This window comes from Eptatretus burgeri, chromosome 16 (assembly GCF_056783735.1).
Source record: "Eptatretus burgeri isolate ZD-2024b chromosome 16, Ebu_testis_v1, whole genome shotgun sequence".
NCBI lineage: Eukaryota > Metazoa > Chordata > Myxini > Myxiniformes > Myxinidae > Eptatretus > Eptatretus burgeri.
The window spans coordinates 63047506-63070409 of NC_140976.1; the positions used below are offsets into that span (position 1 = coordinate 63047506).

The 22904-nt window shown below is 45.1% G+C and overlaps 1 protein-coding gene across 10 annotated transcripts in view; it reads left to right on the forward strand.

The window, feature by feature from the left end:
- The window catches only part of TBC1D19 (TBC1 domain family member 19), a 93307-nt gene that overhangs the window by 14737 nt on the left and 55666 nt on the right, over positions 1-22904 (forward strand). For 6 of the 10 annotated variants that reach the window (XR_015052160.1, XR_015052159.1, XM_085858798.1 and 3 more), the window contains exons 3-6: positions 432-477; positions 13277-13361; positions 13647-13733; positions 19764-19827. Coding sequence is in view for 8 of the 10 variants with exons in the window: in XM_085858798.1 (XP_085714924.1) it covers positions 432-477; positions 13277-13361; positions 13647-13733; positions 19764-19827 (282 nt within the window). In the remaining 2 variants the exon portion in view is untranslated. The remainder of the gene's footprint in view (positions 1-431; positions 478-13276; positions 13362-13646; positions 13734-19763; positions 19828-22904) is intronic. The other 4 variants (XM_085858797.1, XM_085858800.1, XM_085858802.1 and 1 more) reach the window with 2 other exon arrangements.

Genomic DNA, 22904 nt, shown 5'->3' on the forward strand with positions numbered 1-22904 from the left:
TCTTCACCATTGAGTGATAGGACTAAAATTATATATAACACGATACCTCAAAACGTTATGGATGGATTAGGCCGAACCTTGGTGGATGAGTTGGTTCGGTGACAATAACAAGCCGATTAAATTTTAGGTCGGTCCGAATCCATATCTGGCCTATCAGTGGGATACAAATGGTAAACTAATCAGCCTGGCGGAGGTATGCGCTCCACTGAGTGGCTGTTCTAGTTAATACCATATATTACAAGCGCAGCGGAGCCACGGTGCAAGCATGCGCTGGAGAAGATTCAAACTATTGACAAGGTAGCATTTGCCATTGACTTGTATTCTGTTCCTTTTCCACTGCGACCAGCTGTTTTCATTGTAAATTGGTTCATAAGTTGCAGTTCTGTGGTGGCAATAAAGTGATGACATTTGGACTTGACTGGCTTTCGCAGGATGGCGACTGAAGTTGAACAACGCTGTGTTCAGGGAACTTGGATTGTGAGTTGAATGAACATGTTTTATATTGTTAAACATTCTTAACTGTTGTCATGAATACAATACTTGTGAGGCTGTGAACATGACTAATCTGGAAACTAATTTGCCCTTTTGTCTCCTCGAGATATCACCCCTGTTTATAGCATACCACCAACCATACCTTCGGATTGAGACTTTGAACAATGTTACCATTATGGATCAAATGTGGATGTCACCGAAACTCCAAAATTGAGATTTAACAGTTCTTTGGCCTGCATAGAGGTTCCAAACCCGTTTCTACCTCTGGTTCCAACCCCAGTACTGGCCTTAATTGGCCACCGAAGGCCAGCAGCCTCACTCACTTACTCCAGCAAGTACTTTGGCCCGAGCTCCCGCCAAAGCTCCAATAAACTGAGAGGGCGGGGGTCCTCGCGAGTGTGTTGAATTGATGAAAATTATGATTCAATCAGGTGGACATAATGATAAGAAATTAAAAGCAAATATGGGAAATCAATGTTTGCTTGGAATGCAATATTGCTCCGATCACCAAAAAGATTTGCGATCTCCAATGCTTTCAACCCTCAAAACACCTAAGGACAACAACTGGTGCACGTGAAGAATTAGTCCTCTCTCACCCTGTCACCACCCAAGGAAAACCAATGCAATGTGGTGCGTGGTGTAAGATGCGATCAGGTGAATTGCAAGGATTACAACATGAAGGAGACGCAACAGTCCCTGAAAGCTCGCATAGTTCAACATTATAGAAAGAGCCCCACAGAAAGTATTCCTGACTCTGCGGTGTATTCTCATCTACTGTCTACCAGCCATACCTTTAGCACCAAATATGTGGTGGTATTGGACAGGGAAAACAAATGGTTTGAGCAAGGAGTGAAGGAATCCATTTGGAAACGAGAACGGCACTCGGGAGAGCGCATACTTCCAACAGGCAGAACGTTTTGTATCCCATTGATAGGTCGATCTGCATCCAGACCTGAACCAAAATCGAATTGGCTTGTTCTTGTCACCTACCCAACTCATCCACCAAGTTTTGTCAGAATCCATGTGTAACTTTTGAGATATCATGTGATACAATATATCGTTTTGGCCCCATCTTTCAATGGTGAAGAACTTAACATTTTTTCAGAACATTTCCGTATCTGGATCTGGATCTTGACCAAAATCGAATCAATTCGTCATTGGCAGACACCCTACCTGTCCACTAAGTTTTGGCCAAATCCATCTATAACTTTTTGAGATATCCTGCTCACAGACAGACAAACAAATTGACGAACAAGAAATATGTTGACATTTATGTTGACAAGAAAGACGTTCTGTTGAAGGTTAGAGTTCAGGATAGTAGGGTAAGGCTATTATATTTCAGGAAGGCAAACCTTGAGGGTATGAGGAGAGAATTGGGTGATGTAGATTGGGAGACTCTAACAACAGGACAATCAGCATCAGAAAAATGGGAAACCTTCAACGACCAAATGTGTAGAGTGCAGAGTAAGCACATTCCAATGAGGTGTAAAACTAGAAGTAGAAAGAGACCAGTGAGATAAGGAGACCAACAGCAGTGAGATAAGGAACATTATTAAGGAGAAGCAAAAGGCATTTATTGGGCTTAAAATAACAGGACTGGAGTAAGATTTATATCAATATCGAAGTAAACAGTGGCAAGTGAAGAAAATAACTCGGCAGGCCAAAAGAGAGTATGAGAAGGACATGCCTAAGAATATTAAACATAATAGCAAGGCTTTCTTTAAGTATATCAGGAAAAAAGAACAGGTTAGAACCAGTGTGGGCCCATTGAGGAATAACACTGGGAGAGTGGTTAGTGATGAAAGTGAGATGGCAGGCTTATTAAACAGGTATTTTTCTTCAACTTTTACACAAGAACAGTCAGGAGAATTGCCAATAGCTGAGAGTATTTATCAAGGTGTTGAGGAAGGGCTTTTTCAGAAGATCCAGGTTGGAGTGGAGGAAGTAAAGGAACAGCTCGGTAATCTAAGAGTAGATAAGGCTCTGGGTCCAGATAATATGCACCCGAGAGTATTGAGGAACGTGGCTGAGCAGGTAAGCGATTTGTTAACGGATATTTTCAATCGCTCACTGGAGTCAGGACAGATACCGGAGGATTGGAGAGTAGCAAATGTAACACCATTATTTATGAAAGGATCCAGAGAAGAATTGGGAAACTATAGACCTGTTAGTTTGACTTCAGTTGTGGGGAAGGTGTTGGAGACATTAATTAAAGACTGGATGAGGAACCATTTAAACAAATACAAACTAATTAAAGGTAGTCAGCATGGGTTTACCAAATGCAGTTCCTGTTTCACAAATATTTTGGAGTTCCATGAAGCAGTGTCTGATTGGGTGGATGAGGGAAAGGCAGTGGACATAGTATATCTAGACTTTAAGAAGGTACAAGTCTGAAGACGACGATGGTTCACGAGCGGTATTTGACGATGTAGATTGTTTCAGAAGTCAAGGATGAGACAATGTGATAATGTTTGACAAAGTTATAAAAATGATCAACATGATGTTGTACGAGTGACGGTTATTAGCTGCAAAATGTCGAAAACCCAGTTTCGTTCAACAACTTTCAAAATTTGACCTTTGCATAACCTTTAAAGGTCACAAAACAATGTTGTGGACATTAAAATAAGGAAACAGGATATGTGCTATAGCTTATTGGAGTTAGTTCGTCGAAGAAGGTCAAAAACCTGGTTCGATTCCCACAACTTTGAAACTTTGACCTTTGTGAACTTTAAAGGTCAAAGGTCAAGGATTATGACCTTTGGTGCAAAACTTCCTCTGGAACATTCCAGGAACAATATAACGTCATATAGGCTATATGGCATTTCGCACTCCTCGAATTATCCAGACTTTGATGAAATCAGCGTAAAAACAAACTTGAAGGGGGCGCCACGGGCAAGGTGTTCGAGATAGAGCAAAATGGTTTCAAGACTTTAGGTGGGGAATGACCTCATGATTATGCATAAAAATATTGTCATCCGAGCTCTCAAAGTTTGGGCGGTGATATGATTTTTATGTCAAAATTTGCAATTTTCTAAGTTCGTGACCTTGGGACGAAAATGAAAAAACGAGCTCCGTGGGGTTATGCAGTTGCCATTGAGCTAACCAAATACCGAAACCCCTGCCAGATTTGACAACCCCTCTCGGAGAAGTTGGATTGTTATTTCAAAATTCACAATTTTCTAAGTTCCTGACCTTGTGACCTTGACCTTAGGATGAAAATGAAAAATCAAGCTCTGTGGGGCTATGCAGGTGCCATTGGGCTAACCAAATACCGAAACCTCTGCCAGATTCGACAAACCCCTCGGAGAAGATGGATTTTTATGTCAAAATTCACAATTTTCTCAGTTCGTGACCTTGTGACCTTGACCTTGGGACGAAAATGAAAAATCGAGCTCCGTGGGGCTATGCAGGTGCCATTGGGCTAACCAAATACCAAAACCCCTGTCAGATTCGACAAACCCCCTTGGAGAAGATGTAAATTGAAATCGGCTACCCCCTAAAAACAGGTTTTTTCGGCGTGGCTCCGCCCATAATGGGCGCACCACGCCCATTCTCAGGAAAACACAACTAGATAATGATATAAACCTCCCACCAAAATTTTATCAGGATCGGATCAAAACCCACGGAGCTATGCTTGGGACAGACAGACAGACAGACAGACAGACAGACACACACCAATAACGAATATGGTGGTCACTTATTTTTTAGTTAAAATATTTTTTTGTGAACCAATTAGATAAGGTACCACATCGGAGGTTGTTCGCCAAAGTGAGGGCTTGTGGAGTGGCTGGTCAGGTAGCTAATTGGATTGCAAACTGGCTTAGTGGTAGGAAGCAAAGAGTGGCTGTGAGTGGGAGGACGTCTTGCTGGGAGGATGTAAGTAGCAGGGTACCTCAGGGATCAGTACTCGGACCATTACTATTCAATATTTACATCAACGATTTGGATAATGGGGTAAAGAGTAAGCTTTCCAAATTTGTGGATGACACAAAGCTTGGAGGTAAGGTGGATAGCAGAGGGGATGTGAACAGATACAAGAGAGTATTGATACTTGTTTGGATTCAGCAAAAGATTGGCAGATGGAATTTAACCTGAGCAAGTGTAAGGTGTTGGGGATGGGAAAGAACAATGAGAATAGAGATTACAGGATGCAAGGGGTAATTTTGGAGCGTGTCACACAGGAGAAGGATCTGGGGGTGGTTATAGATATGGGAGGTAAGCAGGCAGCACAGTGCCAGGCAGTCATAGGTAAAGTAAATAGGGTTTTCGGCTGTATAAGGAGGGGGATCAAGTATAAATCAAAAAACGTGGTGTTAACATTGTACAGGAATTTAGTGAGGCCACATCTAGAATATTGTGTCAGTTTTAGTTACCACAGTTCCAGAAGCACATAGATGCCAGAGAGAAGGTTCAGTGTAGGGCTACTAGATTGATTCCGGGCCTAGCTCGACTCAGCTATGAGGAGCGGTTGAAGGAGACAGGGCTTTATTCATTAGAGAGGAGGCAGTTACGAGGAGATATGATAGAGATGTTTAAGATAATGAAAGGTAGAGATAAAATAAGTGCATATGAATTAGTTAACAGAGTAGACAGTGACAGAACCAGGGGCCATAGCCTGAGAGTAAAGAAGAGGAGAGTTAGATGGTAGTAAGGCAAGGGACTTTCACTCAGAGAGTTGTTTATGCATGGAATGGTCTCCCTGGAAAGGTAGTGGCAGCAGAAAAAGTAGATAAGTTTAAATTAAAATTAGATAGGTACCTGGAAGTTCTGGAGATGGAGGGATATGGGGATGTTGTCATGTTGATAAGACTTTTCGGTAGTTTGAGTATTGATGGGTGATTGCGTACAGAGTGCTGTTGGTGGGGGTCTTGATAAAGGGGTTGTGTGGTTGATGTGTGTTTTAACCAGGCCCATGCCCCCTCTCCAAGGGTAAGAAAATTAAAAAAATAAAAAATTACAACAACAACAAAAAAAAACTACAAAAAATACTACAAAAACAAAAAAAAACTTTTTCTTTCATTAATTATAAACTTTTTATTTTTGCATTTTCTTTCTTGGATCTTGCGTTGGTGTGGTGTTCGTGCAGACGTGATGGCCTGAATGGCCTCTACCTGTGTTGGATTTCCTTGTTGGCCTTGTCCTTGTTCAGAGCACGATACTTGTGAAATAGCTTTGACCTTTATTTGACCTAAAACAAATTTGATCTTTAAAATAATTTGTGGTTGAATTCAGTGACCTGATATGCAAATCTTCTTCAAATTTCAAGTCAACTGGATGAAAATTGAGGATTTTAGAAATCACACCAAAGTTATTGACCTTTTTGCCTATTTTGACCTTTTTGGCCTATGTTGACCTCAGATTGTACTTTGCTACAATTGGTGTCAGGAGTTTGAGAGTTTGGGATGGGATTTCAATTTGTCAGGGTCAGGAGCAATTTTATTTGTGGATTTTAATTTGAGTAATTTTTGGTGCCAAATCTTTGATTCCGTCCATCCGTCCGTCTGTCTGTCTGTCTGTCTGTCTGTCTGTCTGTCTGTCTGTCTTACACTTCATTCTAAAGGGTTCCTGCTGTCATAGATAAATAAAAATGTTACTGTTAGAAAGCTAATAATCAATTTATTTGGAACAAAAATTTGTGTCCATTTAATCGTAAAGATTCCTGTTTTAAAAGCCCTCTTTCTGGAATTGAAGAAGAAGATGCGGGAATGGGAGATTAATACAGTCGTTCCAACGGTAACATGTATTATTCTACGACAGCAGAAACCCTTTTGAAGGACATGGAAGGAGGACACAAACAACCACAACCACAGCCATCATGACACCAACAGCAACTACGTTTTATAAAATATCCTTTTTTATCATGTTTTAATTCACACTCTATCCTCATTGAGATTCAAAGATGGACATGTAATATGTTTGTGAAGTCCAACATGCTGTCTTTTGATTAAACCCATCATTAAAGCAATGGGTAGGCACACCTAGTTTATTCTAATCAGGTCCTTTGGATTATTTTTATTATTGTTATTTTTAAGTGAAATAATAATGTAAATGCTGATGCGTGCTCAAACTCTGCTCTCGCTCAAGGCCTATCCTGTGGAGTTTATCTCCAGTGAGAACAGGTTAAGTCCTTCAGGACAGAACCAATGACATTACAATAATGACGTGATTGGTCTTATCCGAAGGGATACACTGTATTGTAACGGTTGATGTGAGAATGCTGGAGATTACCTAGCAAGATGCCAAACGGAAGCGGTCCACACCCGCAACTGGTTTGCGGTGTAGTGTTGCAGTATAAACAAATTTATCCGTGATGTGGTTTCAGCATGCACATATAGCTCTGAGGGGAATTTGATAATGCTGAAAAAGTACCTTGTGGCTCAAAATACACAGAAATGCACTTTAAGAGCAACAAGTTAAAAAAAAATAATGTGGATGGGGGCACAGAAAGCAAACAATCACAAAAATGTTACACAGAAACTCGATTGACGCACTTAACCTAGATGGTAACCCTTCCATCAGCTATTTTTATTATATTCCTACTCGGGCAGGGACACAGGATGAATGGAATGGTTGACAGAACTGCATGGTGTAGATGTGCGGCCTTCCCTGTAGCGAAGAGTCAGAAGACACAACTAAGGCTGCCCGCTGGCACATTGGCAAAGGCACCAATGATGCTTGGCAGCAGGCTTCGACCTTCAGACCCTTTTCTACCAGTTTGGCATGTCTCCTCTAGCGTGTGTCCTCTGATGGAGACACACCATGTTGATGTGCAGTTGTGTGATGTGAAAGGACAACAGGGGTGATTTGAGAGTTAACACAAACGGAAAAGAAGCAGAAGAGAGTCACGAGGGTCTAAGCCCTTGGGTGGCAAGGAGCTGCCTGGACACCTGATTCTGGTCATTACTAGTTAGGTTTGGAAACATTTGCGCTCATGTTCATTCAGAGATAACTGATGAATAATTAATCCCTAAGTCATTTTCCCAACAAATTTCGACTTTATTGCTTGTAATGTTGGCATGACTAATCCGCTTTTTCCTCTATATGTACCTTTGCCATTTTCTTCCTATTAAAGCTTTGAACTTGTTTCACCAAAAGTATATATTTAAGCTTTGCTTGCATTGCTTGGTTCTCTGCATCTATCTGTGAAGCATTTGTGCGACACGCTCTCTAACTTTGTCATTTTCTAAGTCATTTTTTTTATTACCCTCTGCTGTATTATCAAATTATTTTGTCTTACGTTTTTTAAATATTGTTACGGATTTTAGAATCCGGTCTGATGAATGCTTCCACACATCCAGGTCTTCAGACAGTTATTTCCTCAAATGCATGTTCAGATTAGCCCCAACCCCATGTCTAATGGAATCTTAAATGTGATGCGTTGAGAAGGGTAAAGGATAGATCCCCTCTCTTATGGGAAGCTTTTTTCTTTACGATAGACACGTTCACTCACATTTCTTTCACGAGCTCTGAAGCCCGCCCTCATTTTTCCTCAGCAACATTCTTTTGCGAGCTCCGATGCCCGCCTTTTTTGAGAGCGCACCGGTCGTCATGGTAACCATGCACCAGTGGGGCGGGGTGAGCTTGGGGCAGACTGACCGGCGGAGACGGCCTGGAGATATAAAAACGAGTGAGAGGTACGTTCTGGGGAGAAAAGAGGAGAGAAAAAATGTGAAGAGAATAGCGTGAGGAGAGAAAATCGTGAGGAGAAAAAGCGAAAGAGGAAAAAGAAAAAGCGAAAGGAGGAAAAAGCAAAGGGCGAGAGAAGCGAGCAAGAAGCAGGTGTCTGACCAGCGCCGACAAAATAATTCGTCCTTCCCAGTGCTTGGGCAAGCGAGCGTGTGGTGCACGTGTGGGTGTCTGACCAGTGCCGACGAGACAATTCGTCCTTCCCAGTGCTTCGGCAAGCGAGCGTGTGGTGTGGGTGTGAGCAGCGCCGCCAACAAGTGAGGCACGGGTCGATCACCAACAACACCAGGGTCTAAACACGCGACAGACGATCTCGGTGCCCTCCAGACTTCGACTGGCATTCAAGGCTGCCCTGCGAGAGGGTGCACGGAAAAGCTGGGTGCTGGCGACGGATGTGACACGCACGCACGCATTTCAGGACGTTTTCGCTTCACGGATGACTTTCTGGTGAGCGAGACGATTCTTCCCCCCCCCCCTCCCCTCCACCTGAATAATCCGTTCAGTACCCTTGTCTGTGTTTAGCTGTAAGTAAGTCAACCCCCAATAAGCATCTGCTCTTTGTCTCTTTCCTGGCATTTTGATTGATTTTGCTTTGAAATTCATTCTTTATTTACCTCAGCAAATAAAAAGTTCTTTTATTTATTTATTTTATTATTAATAAATTATTTGTCGATTTCCAACCTGTCCGTGTTTGTCCTTTCCTTCCATGGTCTGGCATTGTTCGGCGGGGGGGGGGGAGATATGCACCTTCACATGGTCCCTTCTTTAAGTAGCAAATACTACGGTATGCGAAACCAAGCCTGTCCTATCCGAGCCTCCACCCGGGCTTTTCAGCACCTGGTGGTGAGGGAACCGCCCTTTTTAGGGCGCGGTGGCGTTCATGCCGCCGATAAGTACCATCGACCCACAATACTGCAGCTGAATGTCGAGGGCCTTACGACAAGCAAGTTCAATGTCATCGAGCAGCTTGCCCATAAGAACCGGGCCCTCGTCTTCCTCCTCCAAGAGATCCACTGCATCTCTGCAGATAAGCTAGTCTTTCTACACTATGCACTAACTGGGTCTAATAAAAGCAGGAAGCATGGCCTTGCCACGTTTGTCCAGGAGAGCCTGAGCTGGACTCTCGTCGGTCAATCTCTGGCTGATGCCGAGATTGAGTGGGTGTGCGTGGACGTTGCAAACTATAACATCATCAACGTCTACAAGCCCCCACCCTCACGGATATCCCCATCGTCTTTACCCACGTTCCCCTCCCCCAGTCTCTACACTGGCGATTTTAATTGCCAGCATGTTGACTGGGGATATAACACCACTAGCAACGACGGAGAGTGTCTGGCTGCCTGGGCAGCAAACATCAACCTTGCCATCCTTTACAATCCGAAGGACATAGCCAGTTTCCTCTCCGGACGCTGGGGAATGGGGACGAACCCCGATCTGGCCTTCGCGAGTGCCGACCCTGACAGCCAGTGGGCTGTATACCTGACAGACGTGCGCTTGAGAAGTTCCCGCGGTCCCAACATCGACCCTCACTTATCACTGCTCCTAAGCTCGTGGCACCTGTCCCGAGTGCACTGGTGAAGCGATGGAACTTCAGAAAAGCCGACTGGAATCGCCACAGCCTCCTTACAAACAAATCCATCACGGGTCTACCACCACCCGATACCATCAATATGGACGAGGTTTACCAGGACTTCTGCAATGCTATAACATCTGCGGCGAAGAAAGCAATCCCACGCGGCCGCCGAAACAACTATACACCATGCTGGGATTCTGAGTTCGAGACCCTCTACCGCTCCTTCCTTTGTGCCACACCGGGCACCGCTTCCAATGCAGCCGCCACCAATCTACTCGCGCGGCTCGACCAAAGGAAGCTTGAGCAGTGGACCGAAGCCGTCCACACCATCGACTTTTCGCACTCCAACCGCAAAGCATGGATAATCATTAACATCCTCACTGGCCAGTCAGCACACTCCCCTCACCAGTGCCCCGTTTCTGCTAACACCATTGCGACCCAGCTTGTGAAGAACGGGGTGTACGAAGCGAGGGACTGCAAGTCATCTCGATTTGTGGCCATAGAGGTGTCTGACCTCTGGAGAGTGGAAACACCAGACGGCGAAAGTATCTCCGTTGACTTCACCCCAGATGAGTTCGCCACTGCCCTCCAAATACTGAAGCCACACAAGTCTCCGGGCCCCGATCACATCTGCCCGGAACTTATACTCCATGCTGGCTCTGCATTGAAGTCCTGGTTACGCGAATTCCTCTCTTCCTGCTTGCGCCACCTCAAAATCCCCAAAATCTGGAGAAGAGCCCTAGTAGTCGCGATCCCCAAGCATCATAAGCCACCAGGGGGACCCGAAGAGTTATCGCCCGATATCTCTCCTTTGTGTCCCCTTCAAAATCCTCGAGCGTCTTATCTACGCCCGCGTCGAACCAATTTTCGATCCGCTTCTCTCTCAGGAGCAAGCTGGTTTTCGGCATGGGAAATCTACCGTAGATCAGGTCACTCTTATGACCCAAGACATTGAGGACTGCTTTGAGGCTAAAAAGAAGGCTGGTGCTGTGTCCCTTGATCTCACAGCCGCCTATGACACCGTATGGCACCGCGGCCTCACCTGCAAGCGGCTCCGCCTGCTCCCAGACAGGCACATGGTCCGTATGATCATGGAACTTGTCTACAACCGAAGCTTCACCCTCACCACCGGTAGCGGACAGCGAAGCAGGTTACGACACCTTAAGAACGGCGTTCCACAGGGATCGGTCCTGGCCCCCCTCCTCTTCAATATCTTCACCCACGACCTGCCGAACACGGTCTCCGCAAAGTACGCTTATGCAGACGACCTGGCGATCGTATACCCGGCAAGGAAGTGGGAAACACTAGAGGGGACTCTGAGCCAGGACATGTCTACTTTATCGGCATACCTCCAGAAATGGAGATTGAAGCTCAGCGAAACCAAAACAGTGTCTGCAGATTTCCATTTTAACAACAGGGAAGCAAAACGTGAGCTAAACGTCAACATCAATGAAAAACTCCTGTCCTTCTGCCCTGAGCCAAAATATCTTGGGGTAACATTGGACAGGTCGCTCACATACTGCCGACACCTGGAGTCACTACGCAAGAAGCTAACATCCCGCGCCGCGCTCCTAAGACAACTGGTGGGCTCCGGCTGGGGTGCGGGTGCTGTCACGTTACGTACAGCAGCCTAAGCTCTGGTCTACTCCACCGCCGAGTACTGTGCGCCCATCTGGTGCCGCAGTGCTCATTCCCACCAGATCGACATTGTCATCGACGGCGCCTTGCGTACTGTGACTGGATGCCTGCGTCCTACACCAACGGACAACCTTTCCATCCTCGCAGGCATCCAACCCGCTGAGCTTCGCCGCAAAGAAGCCACTCTATCTCTCACTCGCTGGGCACTGGAGCCAAATCATTTGCTCCATCTCAAGCTCTCTCTTTCATCAAATGAGCAGCCCCGGCGACTGGATTCGAGACACCCATTTGTGCCTGCCGCACAGTCGTTGCTGAAAAACGCCAACGACCTTAACATCAGTGCGGCCCACTGGGCGGATCACAACTGGAGTGCGGAATGGTGGACGAACTCCACCAGACTCCGCGCTTTCATTCCCGACGTCGGTTCCCATACCACCGGAATGCCCTTGCCAAGACTGGCTTGGGTACGACTAAACCGTCTACGTACTGGCGTCGGACGATTCCGCTCAAATATGCACAGATGGGGTGTGGCACCTTCTGCGGCTTGTGAGTGTGGCGTGGAGGAACAAACCGCAGACCATGTCATCCTTGGCTGTCCCATATACCGTGCCCCAAGCGGGGCACACGGTCTGCGTGTTTTGGATGACGATACAACCCAATGGCTGCTCGACACCTGCCCCGACATATAGCCCAGGGGCACCGCCACAGCTCCGGGGTGGTAAAAGGCGTAGACCCTCGGCCCCTGAGCGTGGCGAGAAGAAAGAGAATGAAACCAAGATCAAGCTCGAAAAGAAGAAGAAGAAGAAGAAGAAGAAGAAAAAGAAGAAGAAGAAGAAGAAGAAGAAGAAGAAGAAGCATTGTTCGAACCGAGATAGACTGGGACGTAATTACCACAGATTTGACCAAAAATCGTCAGCACGCACCAGCGGTTAAAATGCTCCTCCACCCTAATTAAAATCTAATCAGATAATATTGGTGCTTTGCCGAGGGCATGCTCCCCGCTCAGGTAACCGTGTGATCTCTGGTTGAACGGAATAATTAGACGGTGGACACTGGAACTCGTGGTTGACTGGGTGGCGTTCGTGGTTCTAAAACAACCCACCGTACCACAACGTTAATTGTGAGCGGTGGCCCCAGGTCCGGCCCTCCCGAGGACAACCGGGGATTAATCCCCCTGAGTGAGAAGGTGGTGTCTTGGTACCCGTGGCCGCAACAATATGTTGTAAGTACAGGAGATAGGTGTCAGACCTATTATCATTCATAATGACCTCCTGTAAGAAGACTCGCATCACATGAAGACTGGACAAGGTTGGGGCAGCACCATATTCTCTTCACACTGAAGGTCGTTAATAGCCAGCTGGGTTTCCTATCGACAAAAGCAACGGTGATGTTGGAGTTCTGAAATCGGCTTCCTGGATTATAGAATCGGCATCAATAATAATTATACTACCTTTACCTGGATTTGAACCCCAATCTCTGGGATATCATTACCAATGTACTCACCAACAACCCACCGCTCCAGCTGTACCCAAATGACGAGCAGGGAAATTTTCTCAATTCAAACGCAGTTTTTACATGCGTCGTTGATGCTGTTGAATTTTTGATTCTCTTCATTTTCTTGCTCTGTCAGTCGAATTGGCACAAACAGTACTTATTCAGTCATTGTGAACCTCACATGTGTTTTCTTCACATCATACCTCCTTGAAGGTTTCTGGTTGTAATCCATCCAGTCCTGAATACTGCACCCCAACAATCAAGTCTACTGATTTTTAAACAAGATGTAGAATCGATGTTGATATAAATAGTTTAAGTGCAATCTCCTTTCTGAGCTGGTAAGACAACAGTTTAATCTTTTCAGAATTTCAGGCAGACCATTGTCTTCCACAGCATGTTGCCGTCACGGGTTACTTGCTCTTCAATGCCTGCAGGACACCAGGCAGAGCTGCCACTTGCTTATATGAAGAGAGCACAGGTGAGGAGTTTCACAACTTTACTCCGAGATAATTGGTCTACCACATACTTAAAACTTATACAAAATGTAAAGCCGATTTGCTCCCTGCTAAGTTTGTGTCATCTTGTGGGAGTATGATAAATCACTGCATGGTGAAACATACACACTCGTATACTGATATTATCACAACTCTGCTTTTATTGTAGATGAACAAGTTATGGAAATTTTTGGATTCTAGCTCAGAATCGATGTATTTTATTTGTGCTGTTGAGATTTTGTGTTTCTATTATCGTCCTGCTCTGTCAGTTCCATTGGGAGCAGCGGGTGATGAAAAGTCTTGACAGCATGTGTCTCGAGCTCAGCATCACGCCATCCAGGATGGTAAGAGAAGAGGTATTGCCGAGGCCATCGGGTGTATGCGACACCAGCACAAGCACGGCTTCATTACACTTAAATAATGGCAGTGGAGTGCATTCATTTTCCAGCCCATTCATGCAGGAACTGAGGTTTTGGGGTTATTTATTTGTCTTGTTTCATAAGTTTTGAAAAAAGTTGTAGAACACTGAATGTAAAATTGAAGTTGATGTGAAGAGACAAAATGGAGGTTCAGTGAATGGGGTGAGAGAGAGAGAGCGAGAGAGAGAGAGAGAGAGAGAGAGAGAGAGAGAGAGAGAGAGAGAGAGAGAGAGAGAGAGAGAGAGAGAGAGAGAGAGAGAGAGAGAGAGTGTGACAGTGACAGTGACAGAGACAGTGACAGTGACAGAGACAGTGACAGTGACAGAGACAGACACACAGAAACACAGAGAGACAGAGACAGAGACAGACACAGAAAGATATTTTACATTTTGTTCCTTTTTATTTCCAGGAATCATTGTGCACAAAGAAATCATAAACCAAAGGCAAACATTGTACAAAGTTAAAATGAGGGAAGAGTTCGTACATAAACAAGGCAAAATCATAAATCAACTCTGAGGACACCATCAACAAGTTCACATAATGATTCCATCACACACCACTTCTGTGAAAACAACATAAAATCACTGAGTTGAAATTCAAAGTGCAAACGTGATGTGACAAAGGCTTTAAAAAGGTGAACTACATCATCATCAGGATTGTCGGTATTTTGCATTCTATGCTTCCTTGACAGGTATATAGCGAGTTTAGCCTCGGAAGACAAATAATTTGCTAAAAGACACTCATTTTTGCATCGGTAAGAGATACTAAAACCGAAGATAAAAACACAATCTGTAAAAACAAGGCCTAGCCCTCGGATTACATGTGATAATATCATAAAAAGGGGGGCCAGCCTTGGGCACTCAATAAAAATGTGGAAAATATTTTCAGTAACACCACAGAAAGGACACAATTCCGTGTTACTAGAACATATGCGATGAGACAAAACATTTGAGGGTAAAATGTAGTGTGCCAGCCGCCACTGCAAGTCTCCAGAGCACTTGGCGTTGGGCGTCTTATACATAACAAGCCATTGGATTGCAGCGGATGGAGTAACATGGAGTATCCTCTTCCATTGCGCTTGTGGTTCTGCAGGTCTCTCAGGAACAAGGGCTTGAACACACAAAAAATAAACAGTACGTTTTTCCATTGAGTTAAAAGGGATAAAACCTTGAAAGTGAAGTAAAAGTGATGGAAAGGGGTGTTGGAGCGAAAGTGTGGAGTCCAGCTGTGGAGCCCATTTTAACTTGGACTGCTTGAAAAGCGTAGAATTGCAGAGAAAATTCTCCCTATAACTCGAATGGACCGAATTCCAGTAGCCACAGCGACCTCGGCAGCTGGCTTCCATTTATAAGGAAAAGGAGTTCTAAAATGTTGAACCTTTGTGTATCCAGCATCCATAAAATTTTGCATAAAATTGCGATCACCACAAACCCCTTTAAAAAGAGGGTTTAGAAAAATGGGCTCATTTAAAAACATTTTGAGAGAGTAGCTACTGTCATCACGGCGGACGGTGACTGCCTGCCATGCCTCCAGCATACTTCTATAGAACAGGGGCACTGATGTGATGTCAACTTTCTTGGTGTCCATGAGAAAGAGTTCCTGATCATAGCCAAGTTTCCCTGCCTGCCGAAGCAGGCAGTGAGCGAAGGCTTTCCAAGAGACATCCGTGTATAACACCCTGCGCAATGAAAGGAAGCGAAAGGCCATCACTTTGCTGGTAACGGCAACCAGCCCCTTTCCTCCTTCGGCAATAGGCAGGCTTAGCACACCTGGCCGGAGCCAGTGCTCCCCCCTCCCCAAAAGAAGTCAATAAAAATGGATTGTAGTTTTTTAAGAATGAAGTCTGGGGATTGTAGTGCCGTAAAAATATGCCAAAGCATTGACGCCGCAAGGTTATTAATAACAATGGTTCGCCCCCGATATGAGATTTGGCTAAGTAGTCCCTTCCATTTTAGTAACTGCCTCTCAGTTTTATTTATTAAAAATTTCCAGTATTTTTTTAATAACGAAATTTTGAATGCCAAGGAAGACACAATATTTAAAAGATAAAAAAATTCCATCCCATGCCCATTCAAGTTGCCCGGGCAGGGTCGGAGGAGTGGCGCCATTTTGCGGGCCAAGATAGAGAGCTTTGCTCTTTTTCCAATTTACTTTGGTGGAGCTTGCCAAACTGAATTCATGGACACAGTGGACCAAGGCAGAGACATCTTCATCTGAATGGATAACCGCACAAAGATCATCCGCAAAGGCAATTACTTTAACTGGGTTCGCCATTGGTTGGGGAAGAAAACCATGAAGATGTTCCCGCAACCGAATTAGCAAAGGCTCGATTACTAGGGAATAGAGAAGGCCAGACAAAGGGCAGCCTTGACGAATGCCTCTACTCGCTGGGAAAGGCTGACATAAAATATTATTAACTTTGAGTGGACTAAAAATGTTGTTATACAGGAGCTGTATGTAAGAGATAAAAGTTGCCCCAAAACCAAACCCTCGTAAAACAGAAAAAAGATAGAAGTGATCAACAGTGTCAAAGGCTTTTTCCTGGTCTAGAAAAACCAAACCAACATTTTTTTCCTCAAGAGTGCAGATATCAATCATGTCTCACACAATAAAAATACTGTCGTGTATTGTTCTTTTTGGAACATAATAGAATTGATCAGGGTGTATAATTTCCCCAATCACGGGTCTGAGCCGGTTGGTAAGAGCCTTTGAGAAAATTATATAATCCGTGCAAAGCAATGATATCGGACGCCAATTGCGCGGTTGCTGAAGGTCACCTTTTTTTGGGACAAGGGCAAGTACAGCCCTGCGACAGCTTAATGGCAACAGATTCAATCGTAGACTGTCAATCAGAACTTCATGTAACTCCGGTCCCAGAAGGTCCCAAAAGGTTTTATAAAGTTCAACAGGCATTCCATCTAGTCCAGAGGCTTTGCCTGTTGGTAGAGTATGTAGGGCAGCCTGAAGTTCCTCCAAATTTGTTTCCTTGTCTTGTAGACGTGCAGATTCTGATAAGGTTGGTAGGGAAGAAGTTCCACAATCTCATTATCAGTGCTCTTGGCTTGGTAGAGTTCAGAGAAATAATCCTTGAGTGAAACTCAGATGTCTTTTTGGCAGTGCGTTATTCTTCCTTCCTTCGTCTTTAGTGAGGCTTAAGCAAAAAGTTGGTCCTTTCGGTATTAGAGGCTAAGAGGTGAGATTGCAAAGATAATATTTCTCTGGCCACCAGGGATTGAAGGGCAGAGTCATGTCGAGTTTGATAAGCTCTGTATTGCTGGCAGAAGGATCTTATCTGTGCTTTGGCATTGTCCCACCATTGCACAAGATGGGGAAAGGAGGGTTTACGTTGGAGTAAAGTTCTCCAAAAAACACGAAAGGCATCAAGGAACAAGTGATCCTCAAGGAGGCTTACATTAATAGTCCAGAAGGCTGCACCTCAGTTACGATTTGGTAGGTGAATGCGAAGTATGACCATATGATGGTCTGAGAAACCACTGGGGACGATACCAGTATGGGTCACAATATTAAAAAAAATCATCATTAATATAAAAACGGTCTAACCTTGCGAGGGAAGACAGCCATCAATACAACGACACCACGTGTATTGTCGTGTTGATGGATTACAAGTCCTCCAAATGTCAATAAGGGAGAAGGTTGTCAAAGTCCTAGTCAGGGGCATAATGCTTGTTGGGTGAGGCAGGCTCTTTCCCATTGCGATCAATAGAAGAATCCATCGTGCAGTTAAAATCCCCTCCTAAACAAACAAATCGCTTAAGGTGTTCCAGAAAGGAACATAGTCCAGATGTCAAACACCATTTTTAAAATGACCTTACATTAGGGTCTGCACAATGTTTTTCTGCATTTTTGTGATCACCAGACCATCTGAATGAATATTCCGATTGATGCCACTCTGGCACCCTTGAGCATTTTTGGAGAAACTCATTAATATGCAAATTAGCGGTGGCCATTGTCAAAATTACTATTTTTTCTTAATATCTCCAAAAGTAAGCATCCAAATAGCCTGGTTGAGGTGTCTACACCCATGTTTTTAGGGTCATTGGTCATGATAAACCCACTTAAAATTTAATAACATTTATATTTAGCTCATTAATATGCAAATTAGCAGTCACCATTATCAATATAACAATTTTTCTTAATATCTCCAGAAGTAAGCATCCAAACAGCCTGGTTGAGGTGTCCATATTCATGTTTTTAGGGTCACTGGTCATGATAAACCTACTTACAATTTGATAACATTGAAATTTAGCTCATTAATATGCAAATTAGCAGTCACCATTATTGAAAATGTAGATAAATAGACATATAGATAGAAAAAAAAACACTTCAGTCTTTGTGCATATAGATCACTTTATTATTCATACAGATTCAACAATTCGACAGTATGCAATGAAAGCAGCTAATAACATGAACAAAAGAAGACATTCCTGTGTAAATCAAATGTATATATATAACAGGTTTGTAAACCTTATGAAGGCTACTTCAGTGCTTGGTGTCTCATTCAATGTCAGAGTCATCATCAAGGGCAAATGCAGCAGTTGTCTTGGTGCGCTCATTCCTGCAGCCAGTATCTTTGGTGGAAATCCTGTTCCACAGGATTCCTGTGGAACAAACGGTTTCCTGCTTGGAGCACGTAGGACCTCGGGGACTCGTGTTTTTGTACGATTTCCCCAGGAACCCATTTTCTAGTGCCAGGAAGTGGTTCCATATGGACTTGCCGACCCTGAAAAGGTGGCCGCTCTCGTGCTACTCGATCATGATATAACTTTTGCTTGGTCTTTTCCATGTCAAAATGCCGTCGCCCCCCCCCCCCCACTCCCTGCTCTGTCTGCTCTCTGCCCCCCCCACCCCACATTTCCACAGGGCGATCAAGGTCCGCCAGTAACCCCCTTCTGGTGAAACTACCAAAATCAAGAATCACTGCTCAATTTCATGCTTTCCTCTTTTTTCCTGCCTTTGGAACAAACTCCTACACTCTCTTCAATCCCACTCTTCCCTCCAGGTCTTCAAAACAGCTGTTCACCACCATCTCTTATCTTTCCCCATCCAAAAACCCCTGCTTTTCTACTCCCGCTAATCCACCCCAAACCCACCTCCTTCATATTTCCTGATTTCCTTCCTGAAAGTCCATGTCGTGTAAGGACCTGAAAGTCCCTGCCGTGTCCATCTTGTTTTCCTTGTGTACCCCACACCATCCCTCTCCCTTCCACAGATCTCCGAATGTCTCTGTTCCCCACTGTTTTATGTTTCCCTCTCCTGCCCCTCTTGTCTCCTGCGACCTTTGTTATATGCTCTGTGTTAGCTCTTACATGAGCCTCGATATTGTATACAAAAAAAAAGCATTTGTTACTTGTGGATGACAAAGATCCTCATGTAGGACTTTTAGAAAAGAGTAGGTTATTGTGTGTCAGTAAACCGACCAAATTCCTGCCTTGCAGTATAACTCATCCCTGGGCATCATCATCTTTGTTTCATCAGGCCATTGAATTGGCAGGATAGCCAAGAGGTACGCTCATTGGATGGACGTTAAACGGAGTCACATGTCTGTTCACATGAGTTTGTAGACAATGAAGAACCCAGTGTGTTTCACAAAGATGTCGGCGAGTTATTACCGGCACCCGAAACAAATTCCTGCTCAAACTTACAGGCGTCACTGCATCAGCTGCATGCAGCCATGCTCTCTAGCAAAGATGCAAACTTGCAACCACATGCTGCACATGAAATGATGATGATGATGATCAGGCTGGTCAAATCCCTTCATTTCAACATTTTGTTTTGCACATTTGAAGAGGTATTCAATGAAAATTGTTGTGATGGAAAACATGCAAAAGCAAAAATATTTTATGAATCTTACTTTGGTTAAGAATGTATAATGGGGTTTTGTAATGGCCTTGATAACCCCTTGTGGATCAATGTCTGCATTTATTTGCCAAATCATTATTTTTCCAGCGCTTACATGAGGGGCAGCAACACCTGCGGAAACATTGGAATGAAATGAGCACAGAAAACTTAGGTAAGTAGATTTGGAAGTAGAATATTTCATTTCAGTGCTTTTTAATAAATGTCGCTTTAAGTCATTCAAGGATGTATTTATTAAATTTTGGTTAAGATCTGAATCCGGATCTGTATCTGAGAATTTTTTAAGTGATTCTTCATTATTTAGAGATAGGGCCAAACACAATCTATATCTATCTCTTCTTCTTCTTCTTCTTCCAGCTGCTCCCTTTCGGGGTCGCCACAGCGGATCATCCGTATGATCCGCATAGTGATTTGGCACATGTTTTACGCCGGATGCCCTTCCTGACGCAACCCTGGTCGCCTCTTACGACACAGGGATATGGTACACCTATTTTAACCGGGGTATACACCGGCCCAGTACACTGGTACCCATTTCGCCGACCTCGGAATGATGACAGGCTGAGGCAACCCCCTGGTGTATTAATTCAGTGGCCCAACGGGGCTTGAACTCAGGACCTTTTGGATCCCAAGCCGCTGCACTAACCACTGCGCCATCACCAGGCTCTACAATATATATATATATATATATATATATATATATATATATATATATATATATATATATATATATATATATATATATATATATATATATATATATATATATATATATATATATATTGTTATGATTCGCGCCCGCCGGCGTGCGAACGGCCACGTAACTCGAATCGCGGAACGTCGCCCACCGGACGGACAATCCCGTCGTGACCCTCTCGGACTAACGCCGGGAACTAGTCACGGGTGGGCCTTTCGGCCTCACCACGATCGTGCCAATCGGCCCCCCGCGTGGGATAGGGTTGCTCGCCAAATTCGACCTACATTAGTTCCCCAACGGAGGGTAGACCGGGCGATCGCACCTCGCCGCAGGTCGACTTCGGACACGGGCCACTTTAAGCGACCCGTTCCGTACTATCGGGATAACCGAGCGGTGTTATCGTCAACCTCGACGGTTCGATTGATTATCGGGCGTATTTAGCCCACGACCAACCCTTTACGTGAAGTAAGATGGAGATTCAATAAAAGAAAAGACGAAGCGAAACGGGAAAAACAGTTCAACATAAAGCACATTTATTCCGCGCAAACGGAAAGCACACATATACAATTATACACCAAAAGCAAATATAAAAGTTGAAGAAACACAACAATTCTGCACAAAAAGCAAATGTAAAAGTGACACGACAATTCTGCACAAAAAGCAAATGTAAAAGAGAAACACAATGCAGATCTACTACCGACTACCGAGCACACGGCAACACTTATACAGTTTTACTTCACAGACGGCGCCGACAACACATATACTCAAAGCAAAAGAAAAAGGGACCACCCTCAACGATGAGGGGGGCAGACGGGCCTGGGGCCGAGACTGCGTCGAGCCTACCCGTCTGGTGATGAGCCGCAAAATGGCGGTGGCGCCCCGACTCCGCGGGCCTCGCTGGCACTGCCTGGAAATGGGGTGGGAACGGGGCCCCCTTTTCACACTATCTCAGCGCGGGGGGAAACAGGACGGGGTTGTTGATGCTCGGGGGAATGAGGATATCTCGCTGGCTCGGGTCCCGCGACGAGCGTCTCCACCGCGACCTCGGTCGCGTTACCGGCCTCCCCTCTCCGCAGCTCCCCGACTCTGACACGAGCGCCCTCTCGACTGCCTTCGCCGCCGCCACCTCTCCAACTCTCCCACTCTCCACAGCTCCGTCCAACTGCTTTCTCCCACTCTTCTCTTCTCTCCTTGACTGACTCTTTCCAACTCAACTGCCTTTTTGGCGAGCGAACGCGGCCCTTTATAGCCCCCGTGGCTTCGCTCCTTCACCTTCGACCCTTTACCTCTGGCTGGCTCCCCATTGGACAGAGGAAAAGTGGGCGTGAATGCTTTTTGATCCGCGAATCTGCATATAGCGATTATACTCCGACGCACCTGGAGGCGGGGCCAAATCGCCCCATGCTCGCTGATAGGACGGAACAGAAGTGGGCGTGAATCGTTTTTGATCCGATTTCTTCGGAAAGGCTGGTTTTTTGCACCCGCTGCTCGGCGCGCGCCCTGCACGAGTCCAGGATCGGTGTCCACAAGCGGCGCGGGAATGGCGGTGATGCGATGGTTGCGAGAGCGAGATGTGACGGCAAGGGTCGTGGCTGCTGTTGTGAAGCGGCGTTGCGATTGGTGGTTGTTGTGTGATGGCTGTTGAGACGTGGTTGGTGGTGGTAGTAATGGTAGTAATGGCGGCTGGTCCAAAATAAAGATAGTAAAACAAAAACGGCTATCTAGAAGGGTCGCAACCCGAATGAATGACATTTATTCCCTCTAAACAACGGGTTTGGGCCTAACTACACATATACTTACAGAGATATCTCACCTAAGGGACCTGAATGGTGGTTTGCGAATTTCGTCAACCACAACACTACCCCCTCCCCTTTTTACAGACTCATCCCGAGTCGTCAAATTTTCGTGTGCCATCATGTGTAGTTTTCCCCTAGTACATTTTACCGACGGATCCCTGAGTGCGACATTCATGGTATTCGTGTCCCCAAAATAAATAACCTGAGGGCTGAGTAACTACCTAAACAAACTCACTCACACGGATGACTTAAATAAAATTGCCGGCGCTAAGACAGACATGCCGGGGGCGCACTCATATTTACAGTACATCTTAACCTTAACTTACAAATTTTACACTAAACCATGGCCCAGGATCAATGTTCTCTGCAAAAAGAAAGCAGTTAGCAGGGAGCCAGGCTGCTCGCATGCAGTCTCTGGCTCAAACAATGCAGGTGACAGGGAACGTGGCCGGCTGATCACACGCAGTCCAAGGCCTTCCCTTTTGAACTGAACGCAGTGAACCACAACGGTGCATGGGCTGCACAAATGCAGTCTCCGTGCCAGCTCAAGTGGCACACGCAATGAACACAACGGATGGATGGATGGACACGAACATGGTGCACGGGCCGCCACTGCAGGCCCGTGTTGTAGCTGCCAACAGGGCAGTTCTTGCAGCTTGCAAACTGTTGCTTTCTGATCCTGGCGCACATGGCAATGAACAGGGGGGGGCAAAGCAAAAATTGAACGGGGCTGGTGAACAG